Genomic DNA, 22,115 nt, shown 5'->3' on the forward strand with positions numbered 1-22,115 from the left:
GCGGCCACAGCCATACATGAGGCAGTCATCAGTGGAAGCTATTCTGGTCTGTGCAATGTGACGGATCCAAAAATTCGGTATCCCTCAAAAGAGAGTAACAGGAGGAATTTAATGTTATGAGTGTCTGATAACCTCGTTGTTTTCTCTTCAGATCAACAGTCACCCCAACACTTCCGTTGTTGAACGGAATCAAGAACAGCGATTTGTAATTAATTAATTAATGAGTCAATAAATTAATCATTGTTCTGTTTGTCGATAGCGCTCCCTTCAGAGATCGGCAATGATACAGTGTCGTATATTCATCGTTTGGTTTGTTTATTGAGTGATGTGTTTGTTAATTAATCATTGGTTATTAAATTGCACGTTTGGGGAACTCAGCAAATCCCTCGTCGAGCATCATTTACTGCAGTCGCTCGTGATGTTACACAATTCCTGGTGACATAGTCAGTGTATGTGGGGGGAAAAAAATCTGTGTTTGGAGGAGAGTGTTATAATCCCATGCTCCAGTGCGAATTGAAAATTCAATCATCACGCTGTTACACACATGGTAGATTGAGTTGTAAATGGTATTCAAGTACTCCCCTACCGACATAACCAGTATATTCTCACTGCCCTGCTCTATGGCTAAATGGTTAGCATGCTGACCTTTGGTTCAAGTGGTCTCAGGTTCGATTCCCAGTCCGGTCCGGAATTTTAACTTACATTAGTTAATTCCTATGACTCGGGGGATGGGTGTTCGTGACGTCTTCAATATTAGATTTTATCTTAGATACAGCCCCATTCTCATTGACGCTCAGGTCACCTATACGGGGTCAACTCGAAGGACCTGCATCAGATCTCTCCGGAGGCCACACGCCATTATTATTATTATTATTATTATTATTATTATTATTATAGCCGGCCTGGTGTCCATGAACGTTAAGGCGTTGAAGTCTAAACGGTCTGTCACCGTGGTTAGCCAGTTCGAGTCCCATTCGTTGAAAACATTTTCACCATCAGAATGTTGGCCGGCAGGGTAGGGGAGGTGGTGGTATACAATTTCCAATGTCTGGATTGTGTGCCAAATACCTGGATTAAATTCCAAACCTCGTACGGAGTGAGGGCATATGACGCTGTTGATGGTGATTCGTCCGTCGGATGGAGACGTTAAAGCCTTGAGCAGACCCCTTGGTGCTATTCGACAGGAGTAGGCTATGTGCCGGCACGGAGTTTCACCCTCTCCCTTCCTACTATAATATATCACGTTATTCATTTCATCTCATTAACTCCTTTGATGAGACTGATGTCAGGAAGGCTGTTCGGTCATAAAAACACCCGCCAGGGCAGATTCTTCTCACCTCATACCCGATCCCGTAAAAAAACTGGACAAGGGTTGGACAAACATTATTATTATTATTATTATTATTATTATTATTATTATTATTATTATTATTATTATTATTATTATTATAGACAATATTTTCAGTACAGAGTACGGTGACGTATTAAAACAGAGGCTACGCGTGGATTCTAGATACTGGTGGTTCAAATTTAACCGTCGTATAACTCATTTACCACCATCGCCTCTGTTTCCGTCTCATTTTGCTCTCATAATACAAACAAAGGTAGCCTGCTACAGCTACCTCCGTAACTTTGGGTAGATATTATATCATCTTCACACCCAGTATCCACCCATATGTGAGGACATATATGTACTTTTTTTTTTACCTGACTAACTATTTAATTCAGACCCCCTGTGGGTGGAAGACGCAGACGAAGAATGCACCCACGGTATCCCCTGCCTGTCGTAAGAGGCGACCAAGGGATGATAAAGTTAGAACCATGATACTACTTGTAATTAGTACCGCCACGCGGGGAACACCATGGGTCGCTTATACTTTCGCGTAGTACCACTATGTTAGGTACACAATAGGTTTGTGATTAGTAGCAATAGACTGCGTTGGCGGCTTTTACAGTACCTGTGATTCGTACCTCTATATGAGCAACACTATGGGATTAGCGACACCATGGTTCTGGCTTGCCTATGCTTGGTACCCACTCTGTGAGGAACACCACGGGATAGTGCGGGTCCCTGTGTTTAGTCCACTTAAGTGAGGAACGCCATAGGTTTGCGTTGCCTGTAAGTAGCGTCGCAGTGTGCGAAACACCATAGGTCTGTGTCACATGTGCGAATTTCATTACCTGTGCATAGTACCATACTGTGTGGAATACCGCGAGTCTACGCTACTTTTGATTAGTACCGCAACATGACACACAGCATGGTTCTATTTTCCTAGCAGTAAGTACCATTATGAGGGGCCGATGACCTGGATTTTGGACCCGTTTCGACTACAAGTATCATCGAGTCAGTATTGTGCTTTAGAAGCTGTCCCTTGGTTAGTAATACTATAGTTTAACGCTAAGTTTCTGGGAATGTGGGGCATTGCAGGTCGGATCCACTGATTGTTTTAACTTCACATCCATCCATTCATTCTTCGTCCTCACGTTTTCGAATTCTGGTCAGTGGAGGATTATGGATTTTTAAACTGGCATACCATTTCGTCTCATTTCGTACCATTAGGGGCGGGTGACCTAGATGTTAGGTCCCTTTAAACAACAAGCATCATCATCTATCTAATTCAGATTTTCAAACAGTTTTATTTAGTGCCTCTCAAAGCGTGTCTTCATGATCTCACCGACCTGAACATTCTGTATCCTCTTCGGTGGCCTTTGAACTGGACATTCTCAGTCTGGTTAAACAACCCTTCCTAGGGGGAGGGGAAACAGACCATCTAAGAACGTGAAGGAACTTGACTTCTTGTGACGGGACCAGACTTGCAACTTGAACCACTTGGAACGTAACCGCGTCTTCTTCCTGTCTGGACGGTAGTCTGCATCTTTGTCACGTAAACTTAGCCCGTAACATGAACGTTACGGAGCGAGGTTCTCTGCGTGTCCGTTTTGCCCCATCACATCAGAGGGCTGTTGGCGGTTCCAGAGTGGGCTTTGGACTACAGGTGGCCATGGCTCTGCATTCGGGAGACGGAGACGGGCTGGTTTCCACCATCGGATGTCCTGAGAATGGTTTTCCGTGGTTTTCTACTCTCGTACACTAAGGTGAATGCCGGAACAGTTCCTAGTATAGACCATAGTCACCAACCCGTCACCTTCTCCGCACATCTCCTTCACCGTAACAAATCTCCCGACTTGAGAGACGGCGTCACAGTCTTAAGAGGCCCGCCTCCCCTTCAGGGGAGGAATGAAATCATTTAGTAGTAGTAGTAGTAGTAGTAGTACGTAGCACGCATTCTCCTCTGTCTGCTTGATCAGTAAACATGGAGTGGATCGAACAAACCACGTTACATTTTATTGAAAATATGTACAGAGGAAAAGACATTTTGTGGCTAGCCAAACATCCCAAGCATTTCAACAAAATTTTAAAGAACGATGCCCTATGAAATTCAAAAGGTATTCAAAGCATGTAGATGACATTTGGGTCAACTTTTGATAACTGTAACTAGGCCCTATTTGAAACTTCTTGCCAGCCAGCAAATTTGAACCACCACATTGTAGTTCTACGATCGAGCGAGTTGGCCGTGCGGTTAGGGACATACAGCTGCGTGCTTGCATTCGGGAGATAGTGGGTTCGATCCCCACTGTTGGCAGCCCTGAAGATTGTTTTCCGTGGTTTCCCATTTCTACACCAGGAAAATGCTGGGGATGTACCTTAATGAAGGCCACGGCCGCCTCCTTCCCACTGCTATCCCATCGTCACCGTAAGACCTATCTGTGTCGGTGCGCCAGAAAGCCAATTGTAAAAAAATGTAGTTCTACGTAGGCCTATATACATAACTGAGTTTACTACCATCGCCTCTGTTTTCGTCTCATTTTGCTTGCATAATACAAACAAATGTAGCGTGCTACAGCTAGCTCCATGTTTGTATACCCCTATGTTGCCAGTATTCTTCCTATCAGGGTGAGTGGTTTCTTTTTAAACTGTGGAGCTCGGTAAGTCTGCAACAGAACATAGCCTGTCATTGTTTATTGCACGTTCATGCTCTCCATTAATTAGCTGCCTTCGATGGTCATATATGATATGATCTGAGGACCTTGAACCTGCCCGCACTTTAGTGCCAACTTTAGTGACACGTCGCTCAGTCTAGAAGATTTAATACAGACAGGTTTTAAGGAAACGTGCCTAACCACATTTCTTGAGATTTTATAAGAAGTCTGACGGCAAACTCGATTGTTTTTATAATTTCTAGTGCACACTGAAGTTTCTTCACTAAAAATAATTGAAATGAAAATAATGAGCCCCCCAATGTTTGCGTTTCCTGTAAGTATTTGTTTGTATACTCCTATGTTGCAGATCTTTCGGGAAACTCATTGTTGAGGCAAGCACGAGGTTGGTCGTGTCATTCTCCTCTGTTACAAGCTGTTACAAAATGTCTGCTCACCTGATTATTATTATTATTATTATTATTATTATTATTATTATTATTATTATTATTATTATTATTATTATTATTCCAATATATATATGTGGTTCCACATTGTATAATGTCCGATCATTATGTATGTTTAGACATGTGCATATAGCTGTCAGAATTAGACTTCTGTTACAAATCCTCTTATGTTTGCTTTCGTAAATGTGTTTACATTAAATATCGAAGGCGACCAGCGAAGTTTTAAAATGTTTGCCTGACTATATAGAGTGACCGTTCTAGTTGTTTGTTTTCGTTACGCGACTTAAATAGAAGGTTGTTGATCTCAGAAATAGATTTTTATAAACGTTTAGTAGCTTTAGTTGCTTTCTTAATGACATACGACGCTCACAAAATTAATATTTGTTTTAATACTATTAACAGTTGTCATGCTGAGCGATGTTAAACTACTAATTTTAAGATCATGGCCAAAAGAAACTACTAAACAAAGGATACACAGTTTAATAATTCACGCAATATACAGGTGTTGCAAATATATATCTCTTTGCTGGCATTATTCCCTCAGGGTTGCAGGGTTTGCAGACTTCCCAATTTATGGCGATTCATGGCTTCCTCGGGGGTGACATTGAACTTCTTAATAACTTCATTTATGTGCTCCAACCAACGTGCAGAAATTCCTCGCAGAATAGGTATGAGTTGGACTGCATTCCGAAAACTAAGATTCATCCTCACTAACAAGGATGTTCCAATTAACCTGAAGACCAAGGTTTATAATACGTGCGTGCTGCCAGTTACAACTTACGGTCTGGAAACGATGACTCTGACGAAGGAAAGTGCTCGCAAGCTTCAGCGAACACAACGAGCCATGGAGCGACAGATGCTAGGGATCAGCCTTAGGGATAAGATCCGTTCAGAGGACATCAGGAGAAGAACTAATGTTACAGACATCCTAGAGATAGTAGCAAAACTAAAATGGCAATGGGTAGGACACGTAGCTCGACAAGACTACAACAGGTGGACCTCTAGGATTGTTCACTGGAGACCATGGGGACACAAGAGAGGCATTGGAAGACCCCTGAAGAGATGGCTCGACGACATAAAGCTGTTGGCTGGAACACGCTGGTTCCAAGTGGCTCAAGACCGAAGACGATGGAAGCACATGGAAGAGGCCTATATCCAGCAGTGGATTGAAATAGGCTAGAAAAGAAGAAGAGAAGAAGAACCACCGATTCGTTCGTCTTCCATGACTTCGAAATCCTCTGGGGTTGATTCGCAGTGTTGTGCTTGCAACTTAATCTGTGGAACTCGTTAGTGATAGAATTGTATCTGATGAGACAAAACCTTAGTTGCGCACTAACGGATGTAAGGATGTAATGGAGAGGGCATATAAGTCTCTTAAGACCCCAACTAGAGTATGGTTCCATTGTATGAGAGCCTCGCCAGGTTTACTTGATTCAAGAACTGGAAAAATCTACATGTTCCGGGTGATTACCGACAAAAGAGTAGCGTTACAAAAATGTTGCAAAGTTTGGGCTGGGAATACTTGAGAGAAAGGAGACGAGCTGCTCGACTAAGTGGTATGTTCCGAGCTGTCAGTGGAGAGATGGCGTGGAATGACATTAGTAGACGAAATAAATTTGAGTTGTGTCTTTAAAAGTAGGAAAGATCACCATTTGAAGATAAAGGTGGAATTCAAGAGGACGAATTGAGGCAAATGTCGTTTATAGGAAGGGGAGTTAGGGATTGGAATAACTTACCAAGGGAGATGTTCAATAAATTTCCAATTTCTTAGGAGTCATTTAAGAAAAGGCTAGGAAAACAACAGATAGGGAATCTGCCACCTGGGGACTGCCCTAAATGCAGATCAGGATTGATTGATTGATTGATTGATTGATTGATTGATTGATTGATTGATTGATTGATTGATTGATTGATTGATTGATTGATTGATTGATTTGATTGATTGATTGATTGATTGATTGATAAATGAGTTTTGTATGCGGGTGAGTCCATGTAGTGCAGCATGAGTGACAGGAGAAGAACGTTCATTTCGCTAGTTGGTATGGAGGGTTTCACGTCGGCTCCTCGTAGTTTTAACACTGCACTGTGGATTAACATCTCAAGCGAGCAGCATAGCAGTAGTTACCACCTCTTTTCCCCTTCAAGCTCTTGGCTTCATGCAGGTTTGTGTCATTGTGTAGTAATTTACCACGTGTTCGAACCATCTCAGCCTCACATGCCTCATTTTCTCTGCAGTCGGACCAAGTGTTCAGGCAGCAAGCCTCTGTGAATGAAATAAGTTCCTCTGTTCACATCTAGCTTTTTGTTATAGTTTAGTTCCACACTTCTTATCCTTACATCATTAAAAACTGAATCTGTCGAATATCACCACATTGGTTTACCTCTACTTTTCCTACCCTTAACGGTCCAGTCCATTATTCTCCTAGGTAACCAATACTCCTCCATTCGCCTCACATAACCACCGGGTACGTCTCATCCATCGAGATTATTTCTAACTTAGCCCCCCATTTCCTCAATCCGAGTATCCTCCTGTCATTGTTTCCATCTTTTTGTATCATTTTTCATGTAACTCTATCGAGCCATTTTCTGTCATGCTAGAAACAGACATTAAACTGAACCTGGCACTGACTGCTGCTTGTCATGTCCGATTAAAAAAAACAAGTAACTGAATAATGCTCAAAAAGAAAAACCGAGTTGTTGGTCCACCAGCCCCTTATAATTTAGTTGCGTGCAACTTGTACTTTATGCCCAACCTAAAAAATAACTGTCGCTGTCCTTGTACAGGATTACTACAACAGTATGTTCTGGTTTAGGCTCGAGAATACAACAGACGGAATCATTAGCGCAGCAATGATAGAAACTCATGACCACATATAACGACTTAGAGCTGGGAATAATATTTCTGTTACCGGGCGCGAATCTATGAGTTTGCATCCGGGAGGTAGTGGGTTCGAATCCCACTGTCGGCAGCCCTGAAGATGGCCACGGCCGCTTCCTTCCCATTCCTAGGCCTTTCCTATCCCATCGTCGCCATAAGACCTATCTGTGTCGGTGCGACGTAAAGCCCCTAGCAAAAAAAAAAAAATTATTATTATATCGGTTTACCAAAACTAAGTTTTCGTTCCAGTCTGAATTTGAACTAATGCAGGGAAACAAATAACTACGTGTTACCGCCACTATCGAAATGTAAACAAGTCTTCTTTTCATTCGGGGTTTGCAAATAATTTATCATAAAATTATGTTTGTTATTGACCAGAAACGAAGAAGGAAGCCTAATATAACTTTTCCAAGAGAATGAGTGATTATTGAATTTGGTGGCAGAAAGCATTAACATCATCGAGAATTAGAAAAACAAATTATAGCCTACACATTGCACATTTCACTCAAAAAATAAGGCAGTATTCCGTAATTCATAAAAAAGATCATCCATTCATGCAACATACAAGATACAGGCTATAATCGGAAATTCATCTTAAACCTACCTATGTGTTGGGAATTCCGGGTTATGTTCTATCATGGAGAACATTGACAATGCCGAAACTTTAGTTAACCTAAAATGCATTTCAAAATCAGTGTCATCGTAGTCTTCAAAGTATTTAGCGCGTTCTTTCTTTACCCACCTAGGATATTTTATTGCATAAGCTTGGTTATATTCCATGTCGCTCTGATTTTTCTCTTACAGTTAAACCTTCCAGCCGTCTATGGGCTGCCATCTTGAAAGACCATTATCTTAGATTTTCTGTTTGACCGGCCAACCTTTCGCCGGTAAAATTTTAAACCGAGATAATGTTGTTAGTGAATACGGACCTTAGACGGTGATGCCCTCTTTCAGTCCAAGGAGATTTGTATCGGAGAAGGAGATGTATGGTGAAGGTGAGGGGATTGGCGGTCGTGGCCTATACTATGAGTTGTCCCGGCATTCGCCTGAGTGCAGGAGAATGGTAAACCACGAAAAACCATTCTCAGTACAGCTGACAATACCGTAAGGTTGTAAATATAAAATGCATGTCAGCAGCATGCTTTTTTTATTTTGTCCCGTATAGTTTATTTCCTCTATTTACAGCATGCCCCATTACAGTGTAGTAATACTTCAGGCTCAGTTATCACTTCGACTAAAACTAAACAGACGATATGTATATCAGTGGTCTATTAAATTACATTTATGACACTAGAATAACACCTTTCAACATTTGCAATTAATACACATACATATATTATCATTATAGACTGTTATGCCTTTCAGCGTTTAGTCTGCAAGCGTCTGTGAATTTACTAAACGGTGCCACAAACCTCTATTTGCAACTAGTGTTGTGGCCTCATTTAGTTCTATACCTCTTATCTTTAAATCGTTAGAAACTGAGTCTAACCATCGTCGTCTTGGTCTCCCTCTACTCCTCTTACTCTCCATAACAGAGTCCATTATTTTCCTAGGTAACCTATCCTCCTCCATCCGCCTCACATGACCCCACCACTGAAACCGGTTTATGCGTACGGCTTCATCCATCGAGTTAATTCCTAACTTAGCCTTTATATCCCCGTTCCCAGGACCCTCCTACCATTGTTCCCACCGGTTTGTACCAGCAATCATTCTCGCTACTTTCATGTCTCTTACTTCTAACTTATGAATAATATATCCTGAGTCCACTCAGCTTTCGCTCCCGTAAAGCAAAGTTGGTCTGAAAACAGACCGATGTAAAGATAGTTTCGTCCGGGAGCTGACTTCCTTTTAATAAATCAAAACAGCCGGAGTTTGCAAAATTGATTAATATATTCTCTAAGTCAGTACCTAACAAGTTCATCTTTCCTTATAGGCCAGTTTCCTGATCTATGTGGTCATAGAGAGTTATATCTTGCTTATCTAGCAAAGTTTGTATGAATTACGAGGTAGACATTTTATTTCTACTTGTATCTAATACTGCAGCATAGACATAAGGACTTAACATTCCTTTCCTTGGAAAAAGTGAATTTGACATTTTGCGGTTCTTATAGCCCTTTCCCCTTCGCTCTTAAATAATACGCACGATGTTGTGGGAAGGATGCTCTTATTTTGTATCTGTTTTTATGTTTCCAGCGCTCGAGACATTCTTCAGAACTTCCGAAAGCACGACGACTTCAGAGTGACGAAGTATAGCCCGTTCAAACACTCCCCTGTCGTCCGAGCGTTAATCTTGTAAGTATTGTGACCTACGGGCCTGAGACTAGTGGCATGCTCTAGACTGGTGGTGGTATTATATATCGTACTGATGCAGGTCTTTTGGTTGTTAACGGAAAGTCAAGAAAAAATGAAACTTGCAGTACTGTTAGTGAATTAAGGCTTCGAGGTTGAAAACGGTTACTAATCATGCTGCAAATGGGTAAATCTTTGATCGTGTAATTTTGTAAAATCTTTGTCAAATGGTTTTTATCTGGTTGCTAACAGTAAACACCGCCTGTTGCTATTATTATTATTATTATTATTATTATTATTATTATTATTATTATTATTATTATTATTATTATTATTTCGTGTCAGAGCGTTGATATAATACAAATATACATAAACATAACACACACGTTACAATTACACAAAATACAGAGAACTTTACAGATATAATTCGCGCGGTCACACTGAGTCCATGCAATAATCAGCGGCAGCAATGCCCTCTTTGGTCGCTAGAACGAGGTCTTGAAGTGTACATTGGACAGGGCATATTTGACAGTTATACATGTGTGGGGTAGTTTGTATTTCCACACAAACACAACGTTCTGTCGGTTTTTCTAAATACCTCCACCTCTTGAGGATGTCCCTAGATTTTCCAATACCACCCGCTCAAATGATTAAGTGACCTCCAGGTAGCCGTGTGGATGGTGCGTTTCTCAATGTCACATGCCGTCTCTAATTCCAGTTGCATCCATCGTCTGTCTTCCTCCAGGAGCTGTTCGATGACGGCACGTGCCACGTCAGTCCGCACACTAACAGGTCGTCCCAGGCGTTGTTGATCACCGGTTGCCACATGTCCTTGCTGAAATTTTCCTACCCGCCATGCTACTGTACAGTACGGGAGGGCGTTATTTCCAAGGGCTTCCACCAATTCACTGTGACATTCTCTCGCATTTTTTCCCTGGAGAACGGCTATTTTGATGTGTGCACGCTGCTCGACACGGGTTACTTCCATCTCGCACGACGCTCGCCACACAACTGACCTCACAGCTCGAGTTTGGCCGTTCATGAACTACCTACTTCATTTGAACGACTCTGGGTCGTTCATGGGAGCGTACAGCATGTTAGAGGGCGAAGACCTAAGCAAGCACCATCTATTGTAAAATGTACTTACTAGCTCGCGCCGCTAGTGCTGTTTCCTAAGATAGCTCATAATAAACTACCTCGTTCATTTCAACGACTTCGTTCATTGAACGAAGTGCCACGAGGGCTGCTTCCACGAAGGCAGCACAAATGAACTACCTCGTTCATTTGAACGACAAAATAAGCTCGCACACGAATGGTCAGTGGCGTGTTGTGTTAATGGTCACATGACAGCACATCTCCTCTCACACTTCCCAACTGGGGGAGAAGGAGTTAGAAAATTAGAAAGCTTATCTGTCTCTCCGTCTCTCGTAGATACCATTACTTCACTTAAGCAGACTGGCGGCGGCATTGAATAGCTATTTTCTGTTCGTGCTCATAAGAACTAACTCGTTCATTTGAACTAGTAGATTTGAATGACTCAAAGCGACGAACGGTATCGAATGAACTAGATCAAGCAATGAATATTGAATTTTCACGACCGCATTGTAATCGAAATAGACTTTCAACGTATTAGGTCGTGTTACGTACATGTAGTACGTGTTGAAGAGATGTTAAGTACAGAACAAAAATGGCCAGCCGGTCACCAGTGGGATCCGAACCCACAACCTCCCGAAAGCTACATTGCCACTGACAAGGCAACATCGGCAATGGTTAAGTCACCGATTGCGATGAAACTTGGAAAACACATTGAGGTAGACGTAAAAAAGATGACGGCATCAATCTTGGGTGCCAACATTCATTAGGGTGTCAACTAAGGGGCCTAAAAGTTGCGACATTTCAAATTCCGCGCGATCAGCGATGAATACCTGCTGGCCAATGCTAAGCCGGCACACTGCGTGCCTGGAGACACGCCTCTGCACCTCCTCTCCTCCCCACTCCAACTGGTTCGCCCCCGCACGTTTCCCTTCTCCCCGCGCTCGCCGGCTGCTTAGCTGTTGAACGGGACCGGCTCTATACTTCGCTTCTTTTCGTACTATAATATTATTGAAATCCTTTAAATAACCTTCCGTTTCATACATAATGATAATAAATAACCTAAACTAATATACCCATATTTTATTCAAATGTTATATTTTCATTCTTGCTAATTCCGGTGAGTTGTCACATTCGTGGGTACAACTCCGAGTTAAGTACCACCGGGCGTGGTCAAACGTGGAATGGGATACCGCGTCCTACCTACGCTTAAATCATTATTTACTTCTAAAACGCCTTAAAGCTGTCGGTAGTATCCTTTAGAGTGGACATACATATGGAATAAATTTAATCACCCACCATTATATAAATCTCCCACCTTTAAACAACTTTAAATACCTTTTTATGTAAAGAAATGACGTGCCCGGGTAGAGGATCTCAATGAATGTAATGAGATTCGGTGCCTCAGGATATCAAAACCTGGTCTAGGTCCAGATCTTCTTTTTATGTCCCCTTCCCGCCACCCATTTTGTGTACGCTATCAGTTGTGTCATAACGAAACGACATCGCGGACGACAACAACAACAGTAATAAACTCCGAGTTTGAAACTACTGGTATTTTCTGTGTTGCGTACTCTGGTATAAGGAATAGGCCTATAGGTAGAATGTTTTTATTTGTGCTTGTACTGAATGATTTATTTATGTTTTGCAGTGACAGGCACAACACATTTCAATTGCAGCAATGGTGGTCGAATATAAATAAATTTAATGCATAGGCAACTTTGATATGAGTATGACATGGAATGTAGTAAAGTTTGACGTAATAAGAAAATCCTTGAAAAATAAAAACGATGTGCATTTATATATGCAGTAGATATATAGTAATCACAGGCAGACCTGTAGTCTTACTTTACCGGTACTTTTGCGTTATAGTTGACGAAGGTCATGTATTCAACAAGTACCGATATTAAAGTATTACACCACAGTCTTCTGGGTTTAATGGCAGTTACATACGCAAAAAGTTAAATGGCTATTGTACGAACTGGTACATCAACAAACAATTACAAGGCAACACAATAAATGACTCCGTATACATTACGTCGGACAGACTCCCCGTCAATAACTGATAGCAAACAAAAACAATCTTTGATCTATTCGAAACATTAAAAAGTAGTTAAAAGAAAACCGAAACAAAACACAATTAACAACAGGCACCATACTTTATTTTGCTAATTGCTTTACGTCGCACCGACACAGATAGGTTTTATGGCGACGATGGGATAGGAAAGGCCAAGGAATTCGAAAGAAGCGGCCGTGACCTTAATTAAGGTACAACCCCAGCATTTGCCTGGTGTGAAAACGGGAAACCACGGAAAAACACCTTCAGGGCTGCCGACAGTGGGATTTGAACCCACTATCTCCCGGATCCAGGCTCACAGCAGCGCGTCTCTAACCGCACGACCAACTCGCCCGGTGCAAACGTTTTCATAAACATTTCAGAAAACGTAAGCTGACTAATACAATGTGGAAATTACAAAGCAGAGATATGAGGAATGCTGATAGAGTACGCAAAGTGTAGCACCAGTTCTCTTCGACAGCTAAGAAGACGGGCAGGCGCGGAAAGAAGGCAAACGTGCGGTGGCGAACCAGAAGGAGGGATGGAGGTGTGTAGGGGAGGAGCTGCAGAGGCGTGTCTCCAGGCACGCAGTGTGCCGGCTTAGTATTGGCCAGCAGGTATTCATCGCTGATCGCGCGGAATTTGAATTGTCGCAACTTTTAGGCCCCTTACTTAACCTCAATGTGTTTTCCAAGTTTCATCGCGATCGGCGACTTAACCATTGCCGATGTTCCCTTGTGAGTAACATGGGCTGTATTTTATTTTCAAAACAATTCGAGAGGGGAGGGGGGGCGACGGGTGGAGATATAAAAATAATAGGCTAATATAGGCGAAGTCGAATTTGTCGTACAAGGACGAGACAAAGCTCATTTTAAGCCCCTTGACGCAAAGAACAAAACTCGGTAAGCTGAAAGCCATGTTTTAAGGCCCTAAAACCAACTGTTTTGGAGATATTGGCATATCTGCTCTAGAAATCTCTAAGAAAATGAACTGCCGTAACCATGGCAACGTCAGCTCCAGAATTCTTCAGTAGCGATATTATCTACAATATATCACAAAAACCTAACATGTTGCAGACGTTAAAATTGGTACTTGGAATCTCCTTTAAAAATAAATGAACAAACATTTTTGGAAAATCCACTTAAGGGGGTGAAATTATAAAAAAAAAAGCAGGTGAATTTTTAAAATGAGTATCTACTACTGCTTTTCCCATACCGGTGGGGTCGTGGGTACGAACTGTGTCGCAAATGTGGATTTGACCCTGTTTTACGGCTAGATGCCCTTCCTTACGCCGACTCTGTGTGTAGGGATGTAATTACTATTGCGTGTTCCTGTTGTGGTTGGTAAAGTGGTGTGTTGAGTGATATGAAGAGGAGAGTCTTGGGACAAACACAAACAACCTGTCCCCGAGCCAGAAGAATTAATCACACGCGATTTAATCCCCCGACTCAGCCCGGACTCGAACCTGGAACCCTGCGAACCAAAGGCCTCAACGCTGACCACTCAGCCAAGGAATGGGGCGATTTTTAAAATGAATATAAGTTACCTACAGTTTATCTCATAAACGTAACATGTTACAGACGTGAAAATTGGTATTTGGAATCTCTTTTAGAAATAAAGAAAGCCTTTCTTTTATTTCGACTTAAAAGAGGACTGTTTCTCACATGTTGAGTTCCATGTCGCATGTTCCAGATTTAGCTCTGCCAGTAGCTTGGTCATCTTAGCTCCAAACGGCAATGTCACATACGTGGCTTACAAAGAGGTTCTGGGGTAAAAGAAATGCAATTTTTCGGTGACATTTTACACTTTAGGGATTTTTACATAATGTCTTAGTGCAGTACCGAGGAACAATTAAGTTTTATCAACTAACTAAATCCTCGCGAGTGGAGCCGTGGGTAACAGCTAGTTGTGAATACACACGACACTACGCCTGCATAGCTTCCAAGCGACAAATAGCGGCTTGTGCCCGCTCACATATCTGCAAGGGGGAGGGGGGGGGGAAAGCAATCACTTTTATCCCAACCCTCTTATAATAGAGTTTTCAGGAAGAGAAGAAGAAATGAAAATAGTGTGCGTGGTGTAGGAGTTGAGACCATGTAGGAGTCGAATTGGTGGCGTGACATAATTTAATCAACAGAGGGCTACACTGTCTCGGCATCAGTTTTGAGCAGACCTTCTATTGGTATACTGTAAAATAACCGCTTCAAGTAAAATTTGGTCACATTTATTGTTAAACATTTTATAAAATTATTTAATCATTGATGTGACCCTGAACAAGGGATTTTTCATGAGATCTTCGAACTACTTGAAAAAATAACAAAATTAGAGAATTGACAATCCTATAAAAGCTACCATTTTTCCGAGGACTTTCAGATTACACGCCTTAAAATGAGGGTCGCTCATTGAAATGTGTTCAACCATTTTCTTTCAGTTCCCATTACTGGAAAACGGATAATCAAATTGTATGTAAATAGTAGCAGTTTCTCGCGGCTTCGCAACCAACACACACTTGAAAATATATCTCAGATAGAAATAGAATTACATTTGTTTTTCTTCAGTAGTAACTTTTTGAACTTATTATGAATTATTGCTATCGATTCGTTAACTTTATACATCTTTTCTAACTGCGAAATCATTAATCCAGTACCGTAGGATAAACAGTAATACGTATCACACTATTAGGAGCGTAAATGTATGAACTCCTCGAAGTTCCAACCCTGGAGCAAGCTACATAAAATTATCCATGAGCGAAACCCAGAGTTTCCAAATTAATCCTTGCTACTTTGAACGATTGTCCTTGTGCCTTGTTTAGTCATCGCGAAAGTTTCGTTACTCGGATGTAGTGCAATCTCATAAACTAGCAATAGTTTCTACTAAGCATGTAGTTATGATTTCCTAACATAATGAAGTTGAGGTGAAAGATTCAGAGCAGACTTTTCCAATTGCTGCAGTCTACGACTAAAACGGCCTCTACAGGTTTGGATAAACGAAGTCACGAAGATACGTAATAAAGGCATCGTTTTAGAAGTAAGAAACGAAGAGGAATGCAAAACTATGGTACATACGATTGAGGCAAGTAATCTGCACATGAAAGCAATAATTTCTTACTCTGGAATATGTGGGGGGTTTTTGTTTTTTGTTTTTGTTTCTTTTTTTTTTCTTTTTTTGTCGCGGAGACTTTGCTATTGCTGGATTGTATCCTATAGCAAACTCACAGCGGGCCGTGAGGGCTTAAAGCGTTTTCTGAGGGAGATTGCACTGCAGTGACTATTATGCCTTCAGCCGAGTGTGTGAGGAATGTAAAAGAGTGACGTCGGAGTGCCATGCAAAATACGTAGAGCACGTTGAGTCAAGTATACCTACTAATATGAAGGTTTTCTGGAGCTTTACAAAAGACTAAGCATCAGTCGTCCCATCTAGAAGTATTAAATTCGGAGTCGGTGTATCTTGTCCTTGTGAGGTGAGTGAACTCTTGGCAAAATTTTCATCCATTTTCTCATCATATTGTTCTACGGTACCCGACTTTGAATTTAAGACCCACATATTGTTATCTAATATTACTGTATCGATTGACGACGTCATTAGAAAATTATCCTCCTTAGAACAATCGAAGGGTTCTGGACCTGATGGCATTCCGCCTGATGTTTTTCGATATTGCTTCAACGAGCTGGCTCCAGTCTTACACTCACTATCCACCTATTGGTCTGCCTGCAAAGGAAAGGGCTACGAAGGGCGTGACGATGAAAAAAACAAGTGTAGACTAAGGGAGGTTTTTCCGTGGTCTCCGATTTTCACACCAAGCAAATGCTGGGGCTGTGCTTTAATAAAGGCCACGGTCGCTTCCCTCCCGCTCCTATACCTTTCCTATCCCATCATCGCCATAAGATCTATCTGTATCGGTGCGACGTAAAGCCAGTTATTAAAAAAATTAAAAACCAAGGAAGGTTTTGTAGGATAGATGAAAGTGAGGAGCCTGACACTAGTGAGTGGAAACTTATTTATTGTATTGCTAGTTGCTGGGAAACCACGGAACACCATTTTCAGGACTGCCGACAGTGGGGTTACGCTCCCAAGTTGAAAGCCCTTGTGGCCCGTTTATTCGCCTCTTACTACAGGCAGGGGATACCATGGACGTTATTCTACCGCCCCCACCCACAGGGAGAAGTTGATTGTTATCATTTGTTCATTTGTGTGAGTTTCCTCCAATATCAGCACGTCGACACGGGTGATCCTGCAGTGTTTTGTCCAGGTAGTCACTTTAAGCTGACACACTGTTAATTGTGGTCGTATTGTATTAACTTTTTTGTCAGATGGGCCCAAGAAGGCAGTACGGTGGCATCTGATCACTATCACTTAGCACCACCGGGAAGCACTTGTAACTTACGGAATGCTACGGACGCGGGTAACTCTATTCCTCCATTACCAGCTAATTTTGCGCAAGCGAATTTAGACATTATGTAACACTTTCAACGTTAGCAGTAATATGCTTTCCCAACCTCGGTGTGGATTACATACGATCTTGTGAGGACAGAATGGTGCTCTCATTAGCTTTTAAAAGTGTTCGATCGACTTGCTCCATGTTCTAGACGCAATACGTTTCTATCTGCACAGTATCCTTGACAGCTCCAATCCCTTTACCTGCCCGACATTGGGAAGAAAATATTACACTACGATTTAATGCACATATTTCGTACACATAAATAAAAGAAAACCGAGTCATTCCTTTCGAAATTGCTCTTTCCGTTGGATGTGTATTTTAAGTTACAACTGTCTCAACATTACCTCACATAATTATTAAAAATTATGCAAGTGTCTTTGTCGCAGTGGAGTTCAAAATTTAAATATCCGTTCTGTCTATTATAAAGTATACCATCATAACTCATTAAACGTGTAGTTCTGTGTGGCACGTTCGCCAAGGAACTGTCGTCTTGTTTCAGCAGTACATGCGCAGAGTATTACGGAGCCATTCTTCCAATCTAGTCAGACATGAAATTCAAAAAATTACCTACAAACATGCTGGCTGTTTTAAAATTAAATAACGTACCTTCAAGTTCTCGGATTGGTCTTGCTCAGTGGTCCATGGACGACTGGAGACGTGTGATTTGACTGATGGTTTATGGCATACCACGTGGCAGTCAGGTGGGAAGGTGAACGACACATGCTAGCTTAAACAGTGTCCACAGTGAAATATGGTAGAGCTGGAGTGACATGTTCCGTCTGAATACTACAGAGCTCGTTAAAGGCGGAAGAATATAAGGACCATCTGCATGTAGTAGCTATGGTACAGGGCGTTCAGAACCTAGCGCCATCTTGCTCAGCCGGGCCCGGCCTTCGCCGTCTCGGACAGCGCGGGCAGCCTCGCCGAGGCAACACGTACGGGGAATCGGCGGCAATAGCTACCTGACTAAAAACTGTTGTATGAGAAGTTTATTCTTGCCTGTTTGATCATTTTAAGACCTTTATATGCCATTTTTGAGAGAGCCGCCGGAGCGAATTTTTCGTACTCGGTTCCATCCTCGCTCGGGTATCTTGAAGCCGCTCATCGGTCAAAACTCGTTTAGAACATCACTTTTCCTATAGGGATCAGACTCTCTTTCTCTCCAGTTCTTAAGAGCTTTTCGGCGGCCAAGGAGCCTCCGGATAACGACGATGTAATTTACGTAAACATTTATCATATTTCTTCTACTTTTAAATGTACGTGTACACAATTAGTGCTATCACACGTCTGACCGTGGTTCAGCTTGGTCCTGAGACTGCCCGACTTGCCGGTCAACCAGGCCAAACCAGGCCCAGCCTAGTCTGGCGTTGTCAGCTAGGTGGCGGAGCCCGGACCCTACGGAGCATGCATGGCAGTAGGTTCTGAACGCCCTATAAAAGACCACTTAGGAGATTATCACTGTGTGTTTCAGCATGGCTCTGTTCATGAGTGGTTTCTGGACAGTAAGGCTCCAGAAATGGATTGGGTAGCCCACAGCCCCGGCCTCAGTGCTATCGAACATCCTTGGGATGAGCTATGACGGCGACTTAGCTCCAAACCCCAACGTAACTACGCTTCTAAGGTGTTGAAGGAAGAATGATCTAGACCCTACCCTTCCCACAGAGATGTTTTTACACCTTGTAGACAGTGTCCTCCGCAGAGTTTGAGTTATAATTTGCCCAACCCATATTGATGACCCCTAGGCCCTACTGGGCAGTATATCCCAATAACAGTTTTTCTCTGATATTTGCTTTACGTTGCACCGACACAGATAGGTCTTATGGTGACGATGGGATAGGGAAGGCCTAGGAGTGGGAAGGAAAAGGCCGTGGCCTTAATTAAGGTACAGCCCCCCAGCATTTTGCCTGGTGTGAAAATGGGAAACCACGGAACACTATAATAACAGTTAAGAAGACCGTTTCGAGTAGGTGTCCGGACACGTTTGACCAGACAATGTAGTGTGTGTCGCCTTATCTATTTGAATACAAGAATATCGTTACGTGAACGAATCGTATCCATGAAATTTCATTCTAATGTTCGTCCTAAATGGAGGATAAGAATAATTGCTTTCTCACAAATCGACAGTAAAATTAGCGGTACATTATTAAATACCATTTTTACTAGAGAAATATTGATACGTAAATAAAGCAACTATTTCGCTGTAGACACGACTCTCTTCTGTGGCATTCCGCTTCATCGTGCCGTCTTTTGTTTCCTTCCCGAGGTCCAGGGCTAGCACCGACGAATGGAAGTGCTATGTCTGTGATTTCTCAATATCTTTGTCCAGCGCGGGCAGTTCATACGGGAAAATGGAGGTGAAAAGTATATCGTAACATAAAAATGATGTTTGTTGAAAGAAAAATAGCATGATCTCCGGACCGATAATTATATTACTTAATGAGTTATGGGCACAAGTCAACAACTCGCCCTACCAAGCAAAACAAAGCAAAGAAGAGGGAGAAGTTAAGTGAGCAAAGACTTCATACACAAAAGTGTTACATGAGCAAAAGACATACTGAAGCGCTGTGACGTAGTAGAAATATTCATAGTCTTAGGGCCGATTGTATAAACCGTTTGATCTTAGATCAGAGACGAAATTGATCTCGTTTCAGGCAAAACTCGGACATTTGTATTGTACAGACGTTAAACTGAGATCAATTCGCTCTGAACTAAGATCAGCTTTGACTGTAGAAATTTCTCCGATCAAACTCTTTGATCTTAGTTCAAGGAGTTGTTTTCTACTTGAGATACAAGATCAGCTGATTGTTAATAAAAATATTACCTGTGTTGTTACGATAAATGGTAAAAAATAAATGCACTGAAGTCTAACCTCATATAGTTGTTGTCCGTATATAGGCCATATTACGACGCTTCTTTTACTGCAGTGGAATGTAATAATTCTATAACATAACCTCGATGAATTGCTTATTATCTTATCTCGTTCGTATTTTACGGATGTCTGATTACTCTGATTTCTCGGATATATCTTCTGATGATGAAAATGATTAATTTCGTCGGGCCCCCCATGTGTTTCGTGAAAGAGGAAATCCAATGAGAGAAGTGAGTGATAAGTTTAAACTGAGGGATCGCTTGGGAAAAGATACCGTGGAACAGCTAGAACTCAGGTTGCGTGATAATCTAGTCAAACCTACCAAGAGAAACAAACCTTTGTCTCCAATGCACATGTTATTACTGTTACCGTTCCTCCAGCAGAGGAGTTTCAAAAGGCGCACATTTTAAATTAGCGGCGTGGAGGTGTACCACCCGGTACAGACCCCCCCCCCTTAAAAGTTCCACCAGGGGTGACACATGAAATAGTTTGAAAACAAAGTCCAAGTTTTGATGTTGATATTAAAATAAATTGCAGAAGTATTTGAGAAATTCTTAATTCAGTTCCAAAATTTTTGTTGTAATTGGTAACGTAAGGTTTTTATGTTTGTAGAAGGCGAATTTCTGAAGATAATCTTTTAAAAGGTGATGAAAAATTTTGCAATGTCCACCAAATTTGTTGTTGAATTCCCAAGTGTAGTCATCTCTTATAGTGACTGTCCATGTAGTTGATGTAGGCTAAGTTGGATGGCCAGACCGGCCGTTGCAGCTTGCGTCCAAAGGAGGCCGCTCGGACCCCTCAAGTACCCTGAGATACCGCTCGCCCGCACTATGAGGGGAGCAGAGGTGTTGAAGTACGCCGCGCCCGCGGTGAACATATACAGGCTGCGGGCAAGTAGCGCGCACATCAGCCTTGGCCGGGAGGAGAGCTCCGGCTCGCCGTGCACATGTCGTCCTCGCTGGAGAGGAGGGGGCCCATCCCCCTCCCCAGTTGCTGCACGGCGCTGCGCGGCTGCGGGGGCACTGAAACATAAAAACTCGGCGGCAGAATTGTGTTGGACCATCATGTTTCTTTGAGGGCACAGGCTTGGTGAGGAGGTTGAGGGGTCAGCGGCGTGCAGATATCCATGGCATTTACTCAAATTAAGCCACAGTGTGTATGAAGCAGGAGACGGGAGCGTGGTAATGGCCGAGGCAAGGACAGAATGGCAGTTTAACGGATCGGGGAAGGTTTTACAAGAGGATTACATATAAGACCAAAATATTATAGAAGGGGCAGAAAGCCTTAAAAGTTGAACTCAAAAAAAAATAAATATATAACCTTCATATTCCTTTCAAATTATATGAAGCAAGTTGACACAAAATTTACACTGGTTTCACCTGTGACAGGTGAACCCTAAATATCCTCTCGGTGGCTGGATTGCTTACTAACAACGTAACTGGCGTAAGAAAATCAAGAATGATACAAGGCCCATGAAATCTGGGGGCAAGCTTGCCCGCGGGAACAAAATTCTTGACCATCACCTGGTCACCTACCTTCAAAGGGGTGGGTCTCCGTCCACGATCATACCTTTCCCTAACCTTTTCATGAGACACTTTAAGATTGGCTTTAGCCTTCTTCCAAAGATCTTTAATGTTATCCGGATCTATTGTCTCGGGTAGAATGTCATTCAGAGACCAGAGGTTAGAGAGCGGCGAGTTGGGAACAAACTTGAACATCAAAGAAGCTGGAGTAAACTTGTGAGATTCATGAACCGCCGAATTCAAAGCAAAAGCTATCCAATGCAGGGACGTGTCCCACCTGGAATGATCTTCATGATGATAGGCAATAAGTGCTGACCTGAGATTACGGTTAACCCGTTCAGCCAGAGATGGTTGAGGGTAATAAGCAGAAGTAGTTACATGAGAGATTGATAAGTCAAAACAGAATTTACGAAAAAGATTAGATGTAAAAGCCTTAGCATTATCAGATACAATATATTGGCACGGACCAAAAGAAGCAAAAATAGAATTTAAGCAAGTAATGGTAGACTGAGCGGTAGCCAGCTT

The 22,115-nt window shown here is 42.1% G+C and overlaps 1 protein-coding gene across 1 annotated transcript in view; it reads left to right on the plus strand.

The window, feature by feature from the left end:
• The window catches only part of LOC136878971 (pre-piRNA 3'-exonuclease trimmer), a 203,888-nt gene that overhangs the window by 169,071 nt on the left and 12,702 nt on the right, over window positions 1–22,115 (plus strand). Inside the window, exon 12 of the mRNA XM_068228903.1 lies at window positions 9,517–9,615. Within this exon, the coding sequence (XP_068085004.1) occupies window positions 9,517–9,615 (99 nt within the window). The remainder of the gene's footprint in view (window positions 1–9,516; window positions 9,616–22,115) is intronic.

Source organism: Anabrus simplex, chromosome 8 (assembly GCF_040414725.1).
Source record: "Anabrus simplex isolate iqAnaSimp1 chromosome 8, ASM4041472v1, whole genome shotgun sequence".
In the NCBI taxonomy this organism is placed as follows: Eukaryota; Metazoa; Arthropoda; class Insecta; order Orthoptera; family Tettigoniidae; genus Anabrus; species Anabrus simplex.